General features: G+C 44.8%; 1 protein-coding gene across 1 annotated transcript in view; it reads left to right on the forward strand.

Annotated features, from left to right (window-relative positions):
* Window positions 1–2,659: 2,659 nt before the first annotated feature.
* Window positions 2,660–19,515, forward strand: part of KIAA1549L (KIAA1549 like) — a 283,714-nt gene continuing 266,858 nt past the window's right edge. The window contains exon 1 of the mRNA XM_068556114.1: window positions 2,660–2,900. Coding sequence (XP_068412215.1) covers window positions 2,660–2,900 — 241 coding nt within the window. The remainder of the gene's footprint in view (window positions 2,901–19,515) is intronic.

Consider the following 19,515-nt stretch of genomic DNA (forward strand, 5'->3'; position numbering starts at 1 on the left):
TCTTAGGCCAGCAACGAACGTTCTGTCCCTTTCCATGTGAATTCAGTCAGCCCCTCTGGCTTCCTCAGTCCTAGCCTCCCTCTCTATTCTCTCCCCACTGCAAGGTGCAGAAAAGGACTGGGTTTCGTGGGGTGGGGCGGGGGAGGCTATGACTAGTAAAGGGTTTATATTTCTCTCCATCACACCTGCCTGTGTGTCCTCAGCTGCTAACTCAGAGCCCGCACATCACTGGTGCTCCTGAGACTGACTTTTCTTCCCCTTTTCCTCTCCCTCCCTTTGGGAAAAAGCCCAAATGTGTCCAAAGCCTTCCACAAGTTGGTCCCAATATTCCTTCCCCTCTCTACCTCCCACTTCTTCCTAACAGAGTTCTTAGCTTCAAACAAGCGGCCCCAGGGCTCCACGCATGCATTTTTCTACCTCCCTGCCCACTTTTGCTGTCTTTTCTCTTTGCCCTCTTTTCCCTCCATGCTCCCTGCTCCTCAACACCTCTGCTGCTCCAGACCTTGGCATCTTTCAGTCCAACTTTGCCTGGACTGCTGGCACCATCACGCCCCACCCCGCTGTCCCTGGGATCACCCCTTGTGGCCAGCACCATGCCTCCTATCTTATGGTGTTGTCTGAATCATGGCTTTCTCATTAGTGGCTCAAAATGATGTTTTTGAGCTTTTTTATTGCCGCAATTAGACTGCAACTTTAAAAAAAACCCAGCAGAAGTGATTTAATTGAACAGCAAGCTTAAATAATAAGAACCCCAAGAAGGTATTACTGTATGTCAACAAATTTTAGGTGCATGATAAGACACATCTGACTTCTGAGAAGTTAATATGTGAAAAAATGTGTGTCTTAGATGAAATATGGTGTTATTTCTATCCTACAGATGCACAGTAAGTGAGATTTAACACTTTTCCAGGCCCACTGGCTGGCTTGCTGTGCCCTGAATGCCCCAGCCAGCTGTGCTCCCGGGTTTTCGCCCTTGCTGCCCCTTTTTCCTGGCATGCTCTTCCTGCCAGGCTTATTCCCTCACGTCCTTCAGGTCTTTGCTGAAATGTCACCTTCTTGGTGACGCCTTCCTTCCCCCTACTTAACATTGCAACACTCCCTCCCCGATTTTTTCTTTCACATTGATTTTTCTCCATAGCTTTTATCATCGGCTGACATTTTCTCTCTTACTTATTTGTTTATTGCCAGGGTACTTCCACTAGAATGTCAGCTCTAAGAGGGCAGGGATTTTGTTGGTGGCTGTTGTCTTCAGTGTCTAGAACAGTGCCTGACACATAACAGGCCGTCAGGAAGTTTTGTTGAACGAATCGAGCTGGAGCTTCATCACATCAGGGACTGTGTTTTTGCTCATCACTTAGATCCCTGGTGCCTCGCATAGTAGCTGGCAAGCAGTGGGCCCTCAATAAATATTAGTCAATAAATAGGGGATGTGTGAAGCGCCGATGAACTAGGTAACTTGCTTCAGGACATCCAGCTTCGCAAGGGGAAGAGCAAGGAGGCCAGTTCTGCTGATTTCGGGCCCTTGTGTCCCACCGGATAGTGACTAAGTGTCCTATTTTCAGGAAGGGGCTTTTATGAAGAGACTTTCCCCTGGCCTTTCCAATGCGCACGGCTTTGCACATTGTGTGGCTGCAATAAATATTTACAATGCGTTTTAACCCAGAGTGTTACTGCAACTAGGCCACAGGCGCTTCGGTTCCTCAGGGGTAAAACGGGCATGCGGGTGTCCGAGGGCCCCTCAGAGAAGTAGTGAACAAACAGCACAAAGCGCTTCCCCCATCTAAAGGGCTTTCCAAAACCCAGGCCAAAGGGCTTTCTGACCTCTTCAGCACGTTGACCACGACTCTTTACCTCGCTTTTACGGGCCGGAGGACCTTTCCTGCCGATCTCCCCTCCTCTAGACGAGGGACTGGTGTGGAACGCGAGGAAGGGAAGCCCGCCCCTCCACCGCCCTGTGCGGATGTCCGCGGCGCGCGAACAGCCGCGAGGGGTCCCCCTCCCCAGCCCGGAGCCCGGCGGGGCGCGCGGGTGCGGGGGGCGCGCGGTGGCTCCACGCGGCGATGCGCGCGCGCGCCTGCCTCGCCCGCCTCGCCTCCCTCGCCCGCTCGGGTGGCTACGTGCTTTCTTTGTCAATGAGGCGCCGCTCTGAGCTGCAGTAACACTCTCGGCCCGGGAGCCGGAGCCGGAGCTGGAGCCCGAGCCCGAGCAAGCGAGCGAGGAGAGCGCGGCGGAGAGGCTGCAGCCGGCGGCGGGAAGGAGGGCCCCGAGAGCGCCCAGCGGCTGCCGGCCCCCGCGGCTCGCAGCCTCGCCCCCTCAGTCTGCGGGAGCCCGCCCGCCCTGGGGTGGGGGCTCCGGGCGGCGCCCGTCCCACCCTCGCTGCCCCGGGCGCGCCGGCGCGCGGCGACGGGCACCGTGGGAACCCCGGCCCGCTCCCGCCGCGGCTCCATGCGGCCCCGGCCCCTGCGCGAGTGAAGCCGCGGCTCCGCGGAGCTCGCTCCTGGCGCGGCAGCACGAGCCAGCGAGTCGCGCCGCCCCGCGCCCCCGCCCTCCGGCGCCCGGGCCGTGGCCGGAGATGCCCGGTGAGGACCGGGGCGCCGAAGGCTGGGCTCCCCGGAGCGGTGCGGAGCGAGGCAGTGGCCTGGATGAGTGAAGCGTCCCCATGGCTCGGCAGGAGGCGAAGCCCCAGGGCCCGAGGGAAGATGGGCCGGAGGTGCGGAGGCGCAGGGGCCGGATCCGGGCGTGCGGGCTCGGCCGGGCTGGCGGGGGAGCCGCGCGCTGCCGGGGCGTGAGGGGCCCCCGGGCTGCCGGGTCCCAGGATGCGCCGCCGCTGCCGCCGCCGCCGCTGCTGCTGGGACTCCTGCTGCTGGCGGCCCTCCCGGAGCACTGCCTGGCCGACTCGGGTAAGCACTTGGCGGCTGCTTTGTGCCCGCGGAGGTTTCTGGAGGAGCGGGGCTGCCCGTCGGGGCCGGCACCTGACCGGGTGGCGGTGGATGGAGAGGTCTTTGCAGCACCGGCGCTAGGATTTTCCCCGCCCTTTGCTGCTGCAACAGCAGGCGGACTGTCAGAAATCTGTCTCCCGGGAAGGCACCGTTGGGCGGGGAAGTAAAAAGAAGTGCATTCGCATCTTCCTTCTGGACAAGTGGCAGGTCCTTCCTAGTGGTCCCCAAGGCACGCTTCATTTAGATAGAGATAGGCTGTGTTTAGGACACCTGAAAAGGGATGTGTTTTAGTAGAACACACAAAGTGGGGACGTCTACTATGTTTTGGGCTCCCTGACGGTTGTCCACTTCGTTTTAACTGCACGAAATGACCCAGAGAGTTTTAGGCAATTCCCGTGTCGGCGTTTTCCTCTCTGTCTTGACAGGAGACTCCTTTTTCTTTTGAGATAGAGGTACCTAAAATAATTGCTTGCATCTTGCAAAGGGATCGAGTATATAATCCACTGTTTGCAGGAGGTTAGTTAAAAATAACCACGCTTGGCTCTTTTGACTCCCAAGAATCCTCAGGAAATAGATTTCTGTAATTTCTTGGGCGGTTTTAAAAAATCTGTTGTAACTATTTAGGGGGAATTATTTGGCTAATGTTCTTCAAAACTTCCTGTGGGGTCAGCAATTGCCTTTGAAATAAGAATGATTACTATGGCACTTGTGAAGGGCAGGCTTTTGTTTGTGAAATTCTGGGCTCTTGGTACATTTCATTTATCAAGGAATATAGCCCTTGCTTCAGCCAGTATGCTTCTGTACTTCTGTGGTTTTTAGCAAGGATTGAAGAGGACTGTTTTTTTTCCCAGTGTGCCTCGTCCCCCAAATTAGATTAAATCTCCTAATTATGAAGGAGTTCACACTGTTTTAGATAAGAGGGTTTCAGGTTAAAAACATTTCCTGTCTTCAACAGCTTCATTCAAAGCCCATTTTCCTTTGATTCACTTAAAAGGTCACTGACATGAGGTGTCTATGTGTGCAAGTTGCTCTCCAGGAATTGTCTCTTGTGATTATAGTGGTGAGAAAGTTCAGTAATCTTTGGATGTGTGCCCGAGACCCGGGAAAACCTCCGAAGAACTTTAGCCCCCAGTTTTTATGCCTCTAGCAGTTTTTAGTGATGTGTATTTGATGGTTAAAAGGTAAGTTCTGAGTCAGACACATGTAATTACCTTAGTATTCACTGGATCAGAAACACTTTGAGTTTTTATTTAAAATGAATGAGATCCTTAATAGTTTTGTAAACAGTTTCTGAGATACCAGCTTTTGGATGTTCTTCATTTGAGTGTAGATACCAAAATCTGTTCAACCATTTGTAATATGTGAAATTTAGATTTTATGTATTTATTCTATTCGGCCTGATATGTCAGATGATTTCCTCTGATCAGCTTTGAATTTCTGACCTCTCTTCTGACCTTTGTACATTGCCCCTTCTCAACCTCTGTGACTTTTCTTGGCTCTTCTTTCAGACTGCCAGAGCCTGACTTAGGGGACTTCTGTTCTGTATCTTTTGTTTTTAGCCCTGATGTCCTTTTCCTTTTTTCTCTTAGTGTGGTGATCCTGGGGTTCGCTAGGAAAGATGCTTTGATTTAAATGATGGTAAAAACCAGTAGTCCTCTGTCTTCTTCCTTCTCATTGGACTGACTCGTTGCATCCTCTGTGCTTTTTGGGTGTTCTTTCTGCTGTCACTCTTGATGACCAATTTCCCGTGGTCCAGCTCACCTGTGGATCCAGAGTCTACTACCAGTTTCCATGGTTTCCTGTGTGTTTGCCTCTGATTCAACTACATGACTTGTTTCTCTCTCAATGGAAGAGTTAACGTTGGGCTCCCTATCTTGCCTCCTGCCTGCTTTCATTTGTTCTCTGATTTCTACCTGAGGCAGCTTTACTGCAGGGTGAGTGAGTCCGGGACCTGATGCAGGGAGTCCCAAGGGATTTGTGGAGGAAGCAGTGTCAGGAGGGAGGCAGGAGAACAGATGACATTTTCCTGAGACCTTTGACTTTCAACAGACTCCCTGGTTTTGAACTTTTTCTGAGGCACAGCTGCTGCTTGGTGCTGCCACTCGCTGTAGAGTGAGTCTGAGGCCGGGTTGCATGAGAAGCCAAACGCTAATTCTAAGATCCCCCTGAATGTGCTAGCTTGCTACAGTCATGTCATTTGCATGGTTGCTGCATCTTGTTTTCTAAGCAAGTCTAAGCCAGACATTTACCTTGGCTGACAAATAGGTAAAAATAGGTTGGTTTCTGGACAGTGCTATAGGACCTTTGTGTCCTGGAGCCCCTGCAGTGTGTCCCCAGCCCACCTCCACCCACTCCACCCCAAATTCTTTTGATTTAATATTCCTGAGGAATTGGGGTTCCTTCTCAAGGCTGCTGTCTTGAATGTCCCCTCTTGGACTTCCTCTCCTAACTTCCATCTCCAGGAAACCCTTGCTCCCTGACTTCTATTTTGCATGTGGGAGACTGGTGTGGAAAAGAAGGTTCTTTGCAGAAGCAAGCTCTGACATCTCCCCATTCTCTTTTGCCCTCTGAGGCTCTGGGCAGGTTGGTAAAGTTCAAATTTGACTTCCCGATCTTCTTAACTACTGATCTTCCATTCAGTTCATGTCAGTAAACATTTCCTGTGTGTCTTTTAGGTGCAGGTGCAGTGCTCATTCCTTAATGTGACCTGGCCTCTCTGGGCCTCAGTTCTCTTGTCTGTAAAATGGGGATAATAATAGCTCCAATCTGATTGGGTTGTTGTGAAGATTCAATGAGTTAATATATCCGAAGTGTTTAAAACAGTGTTTGGTACATAGTAAATGCTCAGTGAATGCTAGCTGTTCTTATAAAATTGACTGAACCTTTACTCTGTCCAGGTGCTGTGCTGGGGCAGGGGATACAGACATGCATAAGGGTCAGACAGTTTGTAGAAACCCCTCATGAATAGGGTGATACGCATCCTTGAACTCTGATACTGTGTGGTCAGAGCAAATAAAATGAAGGCACAGTTAATTCTGGAAGACCGGGAGCTTTGGAGGATGAGTAGGTGTTGGCAGGGTTGATGGTAGCATTTCAGGCAGAGGAGAAGTAAAGTGTTCTTTACTTCTGTGGCCAGAAGCACAGGATGCTATAGGGAGGAGTACCCTGGACTCTCTCACTGCCCTTGAGCTTTCTCAAGCCCTCCTCACAGGCGCTCCACCCCCCTGGCCCTCCTCTGCTTCTCCCACCAACTTACAAGTTCCTGATTTATCTTTGTTTCCCTCTTGCCTGTTACAATGCCCAGGACAGAGTAGGTACTCATTAAAGTTTCAGCCTTCTTTCACTCCTATTCCCTTAGTTTGGCTGATTCTGTTAGATGTTAGAATAATTATCTCATCTAAGTAATCCACAGCAAGTTGTTAATGACTGCTTTATTCAGGGAATGTATTTGCATTTTGAAAGAATCTCTAATTGAGCACAATATATGGGGGATAATTTTGACCTAGGATGTCGTGTTTACCCCTCTCCAACATTTTGTACATCATCAGATTGGAGTCCCATTTGAAACAGGTGCAACAGTTCATTTGTTCATTCATTCATTCATCCATCCATCCATTCATTCAATGTATCTTGAGTACCTCAGCTTTTTGAGGTTACAATAATGAAAGAAAACAAGCTCCCATTCTCATGGCAGTTAGGAACTAGCCCAGTGCTTTCCAGACTTTACTGTGCATGTGAATCACTTGAAGATCCTGTTGCAGATTCTGATTCAGTACGTCTGGGATAAGGCCTGCGGTTCTGCATTTCTAACAAGCATCAGGGTGATGCTGATGCTGACCCCACTTTAAGTAGCAAATGAAAATAAACGAATAAATGTAGGTTGGATGGTGGTAAGAAAAATAAATCAGGGTAAGAGGATAGCAAGAGGCTGATGTCTATGTGCATGTGTACCCTCACGCATGTGCCTGCTTATCTAGAGTGATGGGGGATGTCCCCCATGTCGAGGTGACATTTGACTAGGTACCTAAAAGTGGATATCTGGGGAAAGGTATTCAGGCAGAGGGGAAAGCAACTGTAAAGGCCTTGAGGAGAGACTGTTTGGGATGGTTGGGGAACAGCAGGGAACATGTGGAATTGAGTGAATAGGGGGAAGGTGGTAAGAAATGACGTCGAAGTGGGAGCTGGGCCCACATCATATAGGACTTTTTGACAAAGTGAAAACTTGGTATTTTACTTTGAATGAGATTAAGCAAGAGGTGACGTGATCTGACTTCAGTTTTAGAAAAATGCCCATGGCTATCATGGGGACAAAAGACTGTAAGGTCGGGACTTCCCTGGTGGCACAGTGATTAAGAATCTGCCTGCCAGTGCAGGGGACACAGGTTTGAGCCCTGGTCTGGGAAGAACCCACATGCCACGGAGCGACTAAGCCCGTGCGCCACAACTACTGAGCCTGCGCCCTACAGCCCAAGAGCCACAGCTACTGAGTCCGCGTGCCACAACTACTGAAGCCCACATGCCTAGAGCCCGTGCTCCACAGCAAGAGAAGCCACCACAATGAGAAGCCTACGCACTGCAATGAAGAGTAGCCCCCTGTTGCTGCAACTAGAGGAAAGTCCGCATGCAGCAGTGAAGACCCAATGCAGCCAAAAATAAATAAAAATTAAAAAAAAGACTGTAAGGTCAAGGGTGGAAATGGGGAGACCAGGTAGGATGGCTTAGACAGTGGGGAGAAGTGGTTAGATTTTGGATATCTTTTGAAGATGGAGCTAATAGAATTTTCTCATGGATTAGAGGTGGGGTGGGAGAGAAAGAGAGGAACCAATATGGCTCCAAGGTTTTTGGCTCAAGCAACTGGAGGTTGAAGTTGCCATCGAGATGGGGAAGGTTGCAGGAGGCTCAGGATTTGGGTAGGAAATAAAGAGTTGGTTTTGGGTTTGTTAAGGTTGAAATGTTTATTAAACATCCAAGTGGAGATGTCAGATAGCCAGGTGAACAAAGTAGTCTGGAATCCCAGGCCGATATTGGGTCCAGAGATATAAATTTGGGAGCCATCAGCACGCAACTAAGCAAGAAAGTATAGAGAAGGGGGAGAGCTCAGCAATGAGACCTGGGATACTTCAGCATTTAGGGATTCAGGAGACGGGGGACCAGCAAAAGAGACTGAAGAAGGCTAGATGGGGACTAGCAATGGATGTTGTATTTAGAGATGTGGAGATGTTTGGTGGCCCTAAGAGTGGAGGGGACAAAAGTCTTGCTGCAATGGGTTCAAGAAAGAAAGGAAGAAGAGAAATTGGAGACAGTAAAAAAGACAACTCTTTTAGTCTTTTTTATAAAGGAAAGCAGAGACATAGGGGAGGTGGGTCAAAAGAGGGTTCAGATGGGTTATAATTACATTATATTTGTACTTTCTCATTTTTTTTTCCAAAAGAATTTTATTTATTTATTTATTTTTTGAAGTTTTGAATTTTATTTTATTTATTTTTTTATACAGCAGGTTCTTATTAGTCATCCATTTTATCCACATCAGTGTATACATGTCAATCCCAATCTCCCAATTCATCACACCACACTCCCCCCCCGGCCTCCACCGCTTTTCCCCCTTGGTGTCCATACGTTTGTTCTCTACATCTATGTCTCTATTTCTGCCCTGCAAACCGGTTCATCTGTACCATTTTTCTAGGTTCCACATACATGCATTAATATACGATATTTGTTTTTCTCTTTCTGACTTACCTCACTCTGTATGACAGTCTCTAGATCCATCCATATCTCAACAAATGACCCAATTTCATTCCTTTTTATGGCTGAGTAATATTCCATTGTATATATGTACCACATCTTCTTTATGCATTCGTCTGTCGATGGGCATTTAGGTTGTTTCCATGACCTGGCTATTGTAAATAGTGCTGCAATGAACATTGGGGTGCATGTGTCTTTTTGAATTATGGTTTTCTCTGTGTATATGCCCAGTAATGGGATTGCTGGATCGTATGGTAATTCTATTTTTAGTTTTTTAAGGAACCACCATACTGTTCTCCATAGTGGCTGTATCAATTTACATTCCCACCAACAGTGCAAGAGGGTTCCCTTTTCTCCACACCCTCTCCAGCATTTGTTGTTTGTAGATTTTCTGGTGATGCCCATTCTAACTGGTGTGAGGTGATACCTCATTGTAGTTTTGATTTGCATTTCTCTAATAATTCATGATGTTGAGCAGCTTTTCATGTGCTTCTTTGCCATCTGTATGTCTTCTTTGGAGAAATGTCTATTTAGGTCTTCTGCCCAGTTTTGGATTGGGTCGTTTGTTTTTTTGATATTGAGCTGCATGAGCTGTTTATATACTTTGGAGATTAATCCTTTGTCCGTTGATTTGTTTGCAAATATTCTCTCCCATTCTGAGGGTTGTCTTTTTGTCTTGTTTATGGTTTCCTTTGCTGTGCAAAAGCTTTTAAGTTTCATTAGGTCCCATTTGTTTATTTTTGTTTTTATTTCCATTACTCTAGGAGGTGGATACAAAAAGATCTTGCTGTGATTTATGTCAAAGAGTGTTCTTCCTATGTTTTCCTCTAAGAGTTTTATAGTGTCTGGTCTTACATTTAGGTCTCGAATCCATTTTGAGTTTATTTTTGTGTATGGTGTTAGGGAGTGTTCTAATTTCATTCTTTTACATGTAGCAGTCCAGTTTTCCCAGCACCACTTATTGAAGAGGCTGTCTTTTCTCCATTGTATATCTTTGCCTCCTTTGTCATAGATTAGTTGACCATAGGTGTGTGGGTTTATCTCTGGGCTTTCTATCTTGTTCCATTGATCTATATTTCTGTTTTTGTGCCATGTACTTTCTCATTTTTTAACATTAAAGATGTATAGCAAGAGTGTTTGATTGGGTGGGCTTTTTTTTCCAGGTATAGATAATCCAATAAAATATATTTAGACTTTTTACTCTCAATATTAATTATTAGTGCTTCAAAGATACTTGCAAGATGTCCCAAACTTGCCTCCCTTTCCTTCCCATCCCACACACGAAGTAAAGAAGAAGATTTTGGGACTAATGAGTCTGTGCTTTTAATATAGACATCAAACAGAAGTCAGATGTCCCCTCCCTGCCCCTCACCCTTCTCTAAAACCGAACATCACTGTGGAAACGGAGATACTGAAATTCTTCTGAGAGAATCTCTCAGAAGCCTACTTATCTCAAGTCTTGAATTACTAGAATATGATCTGAGAATATTCAAAATGAATGTGCACTTTTCCTTTTTCCTTTTCATTAACCTTCAAGCCCTTATTGAAGGCTTTCTTGTGGTTTTCTTTCTTTCTTTTTTCTTTTTTTTAAACAAACAACAACTTCACTCTTCTCCAGACAAAAATGAATAGTTGGAATGACCCTAAAACATTTTCGTTGCTTGACAACACATTACAGGGGATTTCTAAACGCACAGAGGGACACATTATTCTAGGTCACGGGATGGCTGCCTTGGATGGTGGCTCCCCGTGGGGACTCCAGGAGCAAAGGAGCAGCTGGCAATCCAGGTATTGGAAATGTCAGTTATTGTAGCCGATAGGATGGTGGCAAGTGAGTCCCACTGATTTGATGGTATTTATCAAGCACCTGGCATATGCCAGGTCAAACTCTTCCCTAAATACTGGAGGTATAGTGGAGACCAAGCCAGGCCTGGCCCCTGCCCTCAAGCAGCCTGTAGCCCAGGACAAGAAATCCTTACTCAGTGGCAGGTTGGTAAGGTACCTCTGGGTCAGGAGGGAGGATATGGCAAGACAGAAAGTGCCTGCCTTGTCCAAAGAGGCTGTCTCTGCCCAGCTGCAATGAGGCTCAGGGTGCCAAAGTTCTGACTTCTCAAGAAAAGCCAGATCTTTACTTCAAATCTTGTTTTCAAATGTCACCAACGAATTCAGAGTTTTGAAATGTCATGCTGTACGAAAAGCACACTCAGGAGCCACCACTCGTCTTTTTTTAAGTCAAGTTTAATTAAGGTGTAAATTACATACAGTAGAAGTCACCCTTTTTAGGCGTTCTGCATGACGGGTTTTGACAGAAGCATACACTCACGGTTCCACAACCACAATCCAGATATAGACCATTTCCGTACTTTCCAAAAATTCCCTCCTGCTCCTTTGCAGTCAGTCTTCTCCTCCAACAACCCAGTACCTGGCAAGCACCAATCTATTCTCTGCCCATATAATTTTGCCTTTAACTGAAGGTCATATAAATGGAATCATACAGTATGTAACGTTTTGTGTCTGGCTCCTTTCATTGAATGTAATGCTCCTGAGAATCATGTATGTCATTGCACCTCTGGTCCTGTCCTTTTTATTGCCATGTAGTATTCCATTGCACCACAGTTGCTTATCCACTTGCCAGTTGATAGACATTTGGGTTGTTTCCAGTTTTGGGCATAAAAGGCTTTTGTGTGGGCAGTTTTCATTCTCTTGGGTAAATACCTAGGAGTGTGATTTCTGGGCCATATGTTAGGTATGTGTTTAACCTTATAAGAAACTGCCAAATCCTTTCCTGAAGTGGCTGCATAATTTTGTATTCTTATGTATGTGAGTTCTAGTTGCTCCTCTGTATCCTCACGGGCACTTGGTCTTGTCAACTTTTTTTAAAATTTAAATTTCAGCTATTCCAATAATTTTTTAGTGGTATCTCGTTATAATTTTAGTTTGCACTTCTCTAATTACTAATGATGTTATTGTCTCATATCTTTACATCTTCTACGTGCCATTTATATTTCTACTTTGAAGTGCCTATTGAAGTCTTTTGCCTATTTAAAAAGATGGATTGTTTGTTTTCTTATTATTGAGTTTTGAGCTTTCTTTATATATTCTGGATACAAGTCCTTTATCAGATGTGGTTTTTTGCAAATATTTTCTCCCAGTCTGTGTGGTTTTTCTTTTCATTTTATCAACAGTGTTTTCCAAAGAACAGAAGTTTTAAATTTTGAGTAGTTCCAGTTTATGAACTTTTAAATTTAAGGCTTGTGTTTTTTGTGTGCTGGGATAGAAATATTTTCCTGTCCCAAGTTTACAAACATTCATGATTTCTTCTAGAGGTTTTATAGTTTTTGGTCTGTGGTCTGTTTCATGCTAATTTTTGTATATGGTGCAGGGTAAGAGTTGAGGTTAATGTTTTTTTTCATTTGGATGCTTTATTGTTCCAACACCATTTATTGAAAAGATTACCCTTGCTCCATTGAATTGCCTTGGTACCATATATTTGTGGGTTTATTTCTGGACTCTAGTCTAGTCCAGTGATCTATACTTTTCTCCTTATGCCAGTGCAGCAGTGTCTTGATTTCTCTAGCTCGGAGTTTCTTAACCTTGGCACTACTGACATTTTGGGCTGGGTAATTCTTTGTTGTGGGGGACTGTCCTGTGCACTGTAGGATGTTTGCAGCATTCCTGGCCTCTGCCCAGTAGATGCCAATAGCTACCCCCCCAACTCCAGTGCGACAACCAAAATGTCTCCAGACATTGCTAAATGTCCCCTGCAGGATAAAATTTCCCCCCGTTGAGTTCCACTGCTCAAGCTTTATGGTAAGTCTTGAAATCAGGTAGTATGAATCCTCTAACTTTCTTTATTTTCAAAATCTTTTTGGATATTCTAGGGCTTATGCTTTTCCATATAGATCTTAGTATCTTCTCATCCATCTCTGTAAAAAAAAGAGAATTTTGATTGGGATTTCATTGAATCCAGGTCAATTGGAGAAGATTGATAGCTCAACCATATTGAATTTTTTGACCCAGGAACATATCTCTCTCCATTTATTTAGGTATTCTTTCTTTTCTTACATCAATATTTTATAGTTTTCAGCATATGAATTTTATACATATGCGTTTCATGTTTTTCAATGCTTTGGTAAATAGTACTTTAAAAATTTCTTTGTTAGTATATAGAAATATGATTTTAAAAATATTAATCTTGTATCATGTGACCCTTCTAAACTCACTTTAGTTCTAGTAGCTTTTTATAGACTCTTTGGGATTTTTCTAAATAGAAAATCATGTTATCTATGAATAGAGAGTTTTATTTCCTTATTTCAAATCTGTACGCCTTTTATTTCTTTGTCTTGCCTTATTGCACTTGCTAGAACTTCAAGTATATTGTTGAATAGGAGTGGGGAGAGTGGACATCCTTGCCTTGATCTCCTAGTCTTGGAGGGAAAACATTCACTGTTAAATATGGTGTTAGCTGTAGTTTTGTTTTTGTTTTTGTTTTTTTGTAGAGGCCCTTTGTCAGGTTGAGGAAGTTCACTTCTATTCCTAGTTTGCTGTGAATTTTTATCATGAATGAGTACTGAATTTAGTTAAATGTAGAATTGGTAGAATTGGTATTATTTCTCCCTTTAGACCTATGGTCTTAAAAATGAGAAGATTCCTCAAGGGTTTCTTTAGTAAAATAAAAAGTGTCATGTACCTCTAGTACATTTCCTCATTTTCAGGGGTGCCAGTGGACACTTCCTAGACATTAGAACAGAGTTTGGTTTCAGGTCTAGAATGGCCTGGGTGAGGGGAAATTGTGTCAGATGAGTTCAGGAAATGGGTCACCCGTAGCTGGCTATTTGCTGTTTATCAAGTCACTTTTTGGGGCCTTAGTTTTCACATCTGTGAACAAAAGCCTCAGGATCTTCCCTTCTTCCCTCATTACCCTGGGTATGTGTTTATGAGCCCTAAGCAGATGTTTTGGTGGGTTATACCAATCCTTTTCTTACCTCTTCCTATATTAGTGGCAAGCCAAGTCACGGACTCTCATTCTGCAAAGGGAAGAATTTTCCCATGGTTTTCTGTCATGGTTCCAACCTGAAGCTCAGACAAATGTTGGCTTTTTTTAAAAAATAAATTTATTTATTTATTTATTTATTTTTGGCTGTGTTGCGTCTTTGTTGTTGCGTGTGGCTTTCTCTAGTTGTGGCGAACGAGTGCTACTCTTCATTGTGGTGTGCGGGCTTCTCACTGTAGTGGCTTTTCTTGTTGCGGAGCATGGGCTCTAGGTGCGTGGGCTTCAGTAGTTGTGGCACGTGAGCTCAGTAGCTGTGGTGCATGGGCTTAGTTGCTCCGCCGCATGTGGGTTCTGACCGGACCAGGGCTCAAACCCATGTCCCCTGCATTGGCAGGCGAATTCTTAACCACTGCGCCACCAGGGAAGCCCCAAATGTTGGCTTATCTTTAATCTTCATTGGCTTTTAAAAATTGTAAAAGTAATATATACAGTACTTTATTAAATTCAAGTAATGCACAAGGTATGCAGCAAAATGAAAAAGGCCCTGTTGGCTCCATTGCTATTTCCGAGAGTCGTGTTGTCAAGCAAATATGGTAGATCCTTCCAGATCTTTTTTCATACAAATATTTATATACATATCCTCACTTAATTTTTTTAAGATATAAAGGGTATAATATTTAATACCTTTCTCTTTTCATTTACCACTGTATTGTGGCCCTCTTTCCATGTGAAGTAAATTTTGTCATAAGAGAATTTGAACTTCTTCCTGAAACACAGAAAAGCCCTTATTATAAAAGATAACAATTTTAAAACCACAGATTGGATTCAAACCTACAGAGTTAAAATATCATCATTAGGCCATTCTTCCTCTTTTCTCTACTCTCTGGCTTCCTTCCCTTGAAAATACTTCCACACATGTTTAAGGAAAATCATGGACCCTTTTAAACACCGAATAGAACGGGGGTAAACACTGTGTATAAATCAATTAATGCAGATGTAAATCGGGCCAAGGAGCTGCCTCAAGCTTCAGCCCAAGGTCATTGCTGCACCTGCCATCTGTCCACTCAGGCGAGACTTTGCCTAATGCTTCCTAACCACAAGAGGGGAATTTGATTTTGATTTAGATTTATATATGTTAAATCTATTCTTAGCTTGAAAGAAAACCTCCTGACATCAGAAACACAAAATGGCTTTGGTATTTATGCAGTGCCAGTAAATAGGAAGGTCTAGGATATTTCTCACTTTACTCTTTCGATGTGAAATATGGAATTAAGTGCTAGAATTAAACCAGGACTCCTGGACCTACCCCTCTACTTCTGTCCCTGCTTGTGAATGCTGCTCCTCAGTCACTTGTCTTTTTGTTTACCAAACGTCAAGAGTGAACCAAGGGAGCCTGAAGAAAAATGTGTCTGAGAAGAAAATGTGTTGCAATTAATAGTGCAGCTTGTGTCTGAGAAGAAAATGTGTTGCAATTAATAGTGCAGCTTCTAAGTCCTCGTTGAAAAGAGCTGAACCAAAATATCTCTAAACCTACAGACATTACTACTACTCACATTATCAAATGTGAGTCTTTGTTTTGAAAAGGGCAAGAGGATCTGGATTATGAGCATTTTTGGAATATAATTGACCTGGATGGAAGTGTATTACAAAATCACTGCCACAGAGCTGTCTTTGGCAGTTTCCTCTTATTTTATTAATACTGGAGGTGAACACACGAATCAACCTGGTGAATCCCAGGGAAATTAAGCCTTTTTTTGAGTGGGATGGAGAATGAGTTCTTGTCTCTAGTCCAGCAATAGAAATGACACTCGAAACGAGTGTTTCCCCATTCTTATGGCTAACGTGATATATTTACTATTCCCTACGGGGATACTCATCCTCAGAGTTTGGTAGAGCACGTCACAGTTGTAGAAGTTTTCATTCTTGTTTCTTGTTTGAATCTTATATCACTCCTAAGAGAGGGTTGAGGAAGTAATTTGCTAAAGGTCACACAGTGGTCCAGGGATTTTTTCATTAGTCTGTGATTTAGGGGACAGATTACCTAGCTACTCAACTAAAACTAGCTCAAGTATGGGGCTCCAGGCCACAGGGAAATCTCATGTGACAGATTTGGAATAGGAATGAAATACAGCGGGGTCATGTGGACAGTATAACTCATTGATAGAAATAAGAGCTAACATTTTTGAGCATTTACTCCTTGTATCAGCTCATTTGATTTTCGCAACAACCCTGTGAGGTTGGTTCTGTTGTGACCCCTGGGTTTCAGGTGCGAGGAGTGAGGCAAAAAGCAACTTAACGGTAATGTATTCAGTGTCACACAGCTAAGTGTCAGAGGTGGGCTTTGAACCCAGGCAGTTTGATTCCATGGCTCTCACTCCACTTCATTATGTTGCCTTTCTTGACAGTGAGAGGCTAAGGTTACTGGCTTTGTGTCCCTGGACCCGGAGGCCTCTCGTCTCTCTTGTCCTGCAGGCTGGGTCTGTCCATCTGCCTCTTTCTGCAGACTGGCTTTCTCTGCTTACCTGCACTTCTGGGTTCCCCCGTAACTAAACTTTGCAGGCGGCTTCGCTTGCTGTGGTGCTCCCTGCAACCAGAGCTGACAAGCCTTTTCCATGTAAGTGCCCACCCTCCAGTCTCTGTCCCAGGTCTCTATTTCCTAAGAGGGAAAATCAGGCTGCCGTAGTCTGGCCAAAAAAGTAAGGAGCCTACCCCTCATCTGATCAGCAGAGGCCAGAGGTGAAAAGGCTGGTGGTTCAAAAATGCCCTCCTAGGCTGAGCCCTCCTTCAGCCTTGGCAGTGGGTAGAGCGCAGTTTTAAATGAGGTGTATGGATAGGGCAAACTTCCCCAAATTCGTCTCTTTCCTCATGACAGTAGAAAGAGGCTCATGTGCTGGCTTTTATGAAAAATGACAATGACAAGTGGCCTGATTGATAGAGTTGACCAATTTCCATGGTATAAATGCTGTCACCGTGGCTGATTTCAAGCTACCGATGTGACAATGGATTTGGGAAGAGATGCTCATGGTTGGCTGAGTGCCAAGATGATCCTGTCCATCTACGGACTGGATGCAGGGCAGCTTACACAGTAAGTGCAGGATGTCTCCAAGGAGTCTGAAGTGTAGGCTAACCAACTAGGTGGGCTTATAATTATGTAACAGGGAAGAAGATTTCAAGGAAGAGAGGGTGGAAGTTAGGTTTGGCTCAGGCAGCCTGAAATAACTTGTTGCCCTAAGTGTGGCATCTGCTAGGCACACGGGGATGCTTTCTAAAAAATTGCAACTTCCTTTGCCTGCAGTGTCTCACTTGTGACATATAGTGAACGCTTTCACTGATTTTAAGATGCCAGACCTCATTTTCTTGGAGGGGCATTGGTCTAGCACCGAAAGGTATAGTTTTTCCTTGCTTCTCTAAGTCAGCACTTCCACCTCGTTTGCTGGTGTCATTAATGGACTCCTTTCTTCCACCTTCCAAACCTAGAGATGCCGAGTCCACATGGTGGCCTCTTAGACATCTTTCAGCTGCGTACACACTGTTAGTTTCGATTGGAGGCTTTTATTTATGACCATAAGGTCATCTCTCAGGTCGTGTAATTATGCTAAAAGCCAAGACCGGCTGGTGACTACAGCCTCTGAGAGCATGTCAGATGCCGTCACAGATCTCAAGGCCCGTCTGGGTGGCTCTTTCCCTTGCACATCTGGAGAGGGGGTTGGGAGTCTTGGCTTTGGTGCACTACTTACAATTCCCCCATCTTTTGCCCCACGAGGCTCTGTTGTTAACCCTGGCCCTCTCTCACAAAGGATGGTGGTGACCACTGGCAGATGAGGCAGGGGGTGTGGACAGCGTAGATCTCTCCTCAGCCATGGAGTTCCAAGTGTCCTACTGATTGATGGAAGGTCAGCGTCTTTACCTATAAAAATAGCACAGTTAATTTATTCTTTTAATTTCCCCAGGGATGTAGCAAGGGAGAAATTTTACAAGATTCTTCTTTTATGTCTCATTGGAGGTTTGCCCTAGTTTGTGGATATGTTGACTTCTGAATAAGAGGACTAACATTTACGAAACAGCTACTACTTGTTAGTTGGTGGATCAAGAGTTTTGTATAATTTAATCTCACAGTGACGCCGAGAGAAAGTTCTTGTCCATTTTGCTTGGAGAAAGCTAAGATTGAGAGAACATTTATGAACCTGACTTGCCTAAGGGCACTGTTGCTTGGAAGTGGTGGGGATGGGATTTGAAGCCAGATTAGACTACAAGGTAAATATATTTTCAGCTATACTCTGCAGGCCGTCCCCCAGCCCTGCCCCATTATATTAAATTTTCAAGCATACAGAAGAATTGAAAGTACTGTACAGTGAACAGACATATACCTACCAATTCGATGGTACTGTGAACATTTTGCTGTATTTGCTTTATAGTTTATCTGTCCTTCCTCTATCCATCCATCAGTTCATCTTATTTTTTGATGTGTTCAAAGTAAGTTGCAGACATCAGTACATTTCACCCCTAAATATTTCAGCATTCATGCCATTGATGACAGTTCAATATTTGTTTATAGTTCCTTTTTTTTTGAGGTAAATTTTACATACAGAGAAATACAGAAATCCTAAGTATATATTCCCAAGTTTTGACAAATGCATACACAAGTGTAACCCCAATCCCTGTCAAGATACAGAACATGACCGTCACCTCGGGAAGTAAGTTCCCTCTTGCCCCTCTCCAGACATACTTCTCCCTACTCACCCCCCACTCCAGGCGTCACGATTTGATTTTTCTTTTCACCATGGTTTAGTTTTATACCATGCAGTCTTAAATGATGTTGCCTGTTGTTTTCAAATTGACTTTTCATTGTATGTATTAAGTCAAGACAGTATTTACTGAGCCCTTGGTATGTGGCAGGCGCAGTGCTGGTACAAGGGGTACAGTGCGCAGGTAAAAGACATTGGCTCACGTGGAGAAAGAGACATTAATCAGCTCATCACAGGAATAAGTACCCTGTTACCAGCGGAGGTGAGTGCTGAATGGGGAGCCCAGGGTGCTGGGGGAGGCTTGGTGAGTGGTGCGGAGGATGGTCAGGAAAGGCTTTCCTGAGGAAGTGACGTTGGAGCCAACATCAGAAGGATGCATAGGAGATAACCAGGCAGGGAGGTGGGGCAAAGGGCAAAGTGGATACTGTCTGCTCTGGTGGGAAGAAGTGTGGTTTCTTCTGGAACTAGAGAGAAGGTGGATGTGGTTGGTAGGCAGGAATCGAGGGTGAGAGTGAGTGGTGGGCTAGGCAGAGAGCTAGCAGGGGCCACATCACACAGGAGACGGGCCTTGGCCTCTAGCCACCATCTTAAGCCATTGCCTGGTTTTAAGTAAAAGAGTGACCTTGACATTCAATTATCCAGCCAGTTGAGTTGGATGAAGGGGAGATATGGACCGTATGTTCTGGAATCACAGCTAAAATTAAGTATCATTGGCATGAAGCGTCCAGATTTTAGGAGAACACTAATTTGCATTATGATCCTATATAGATCTTCAGATGCCACATATGAGTTTTCTCCCTCTTCTGCCTGCCCAGGCAATGGTGGTTACTAAATAAAGATCCTCTGTACCTCTGGCTCTTGCTTGCTCTTTCCTCCCAGTCTCCCTGCCTCCATTTCATTCTCTCCTCCTCCCTTAACTAATCCCCTTTCCATCACCTGCTCCTCCCTGAAACGGGCCCTCCTAGAGTCACCAATGACTCCCTGATTTCTTAATCCTGGGGCGGCTGTCAAATCCCCTTGGCTCTGTCATTCTATATAGACCGTCCCAGGTGGCTTCATCCAGACTCGTGGCTTTAACAACTGATTATGTACGGAT

Source organism: Eschrichtius robustus, chromosome 11 (assembly GCF_028021215.1).
Source record: "Eschrichtius robustus isolate mEscRob2 chromosome 11, mEscRob2.pri, whole genome shotgun sequence".
Taxonomy (NCBI): domain Eukaryota; kingdom Metazoa; phylum Chordata; class Mammalia; order Artiodactyla; family Eschrichtiidae; genus Eschrichtius; species Eschrichtius robustus.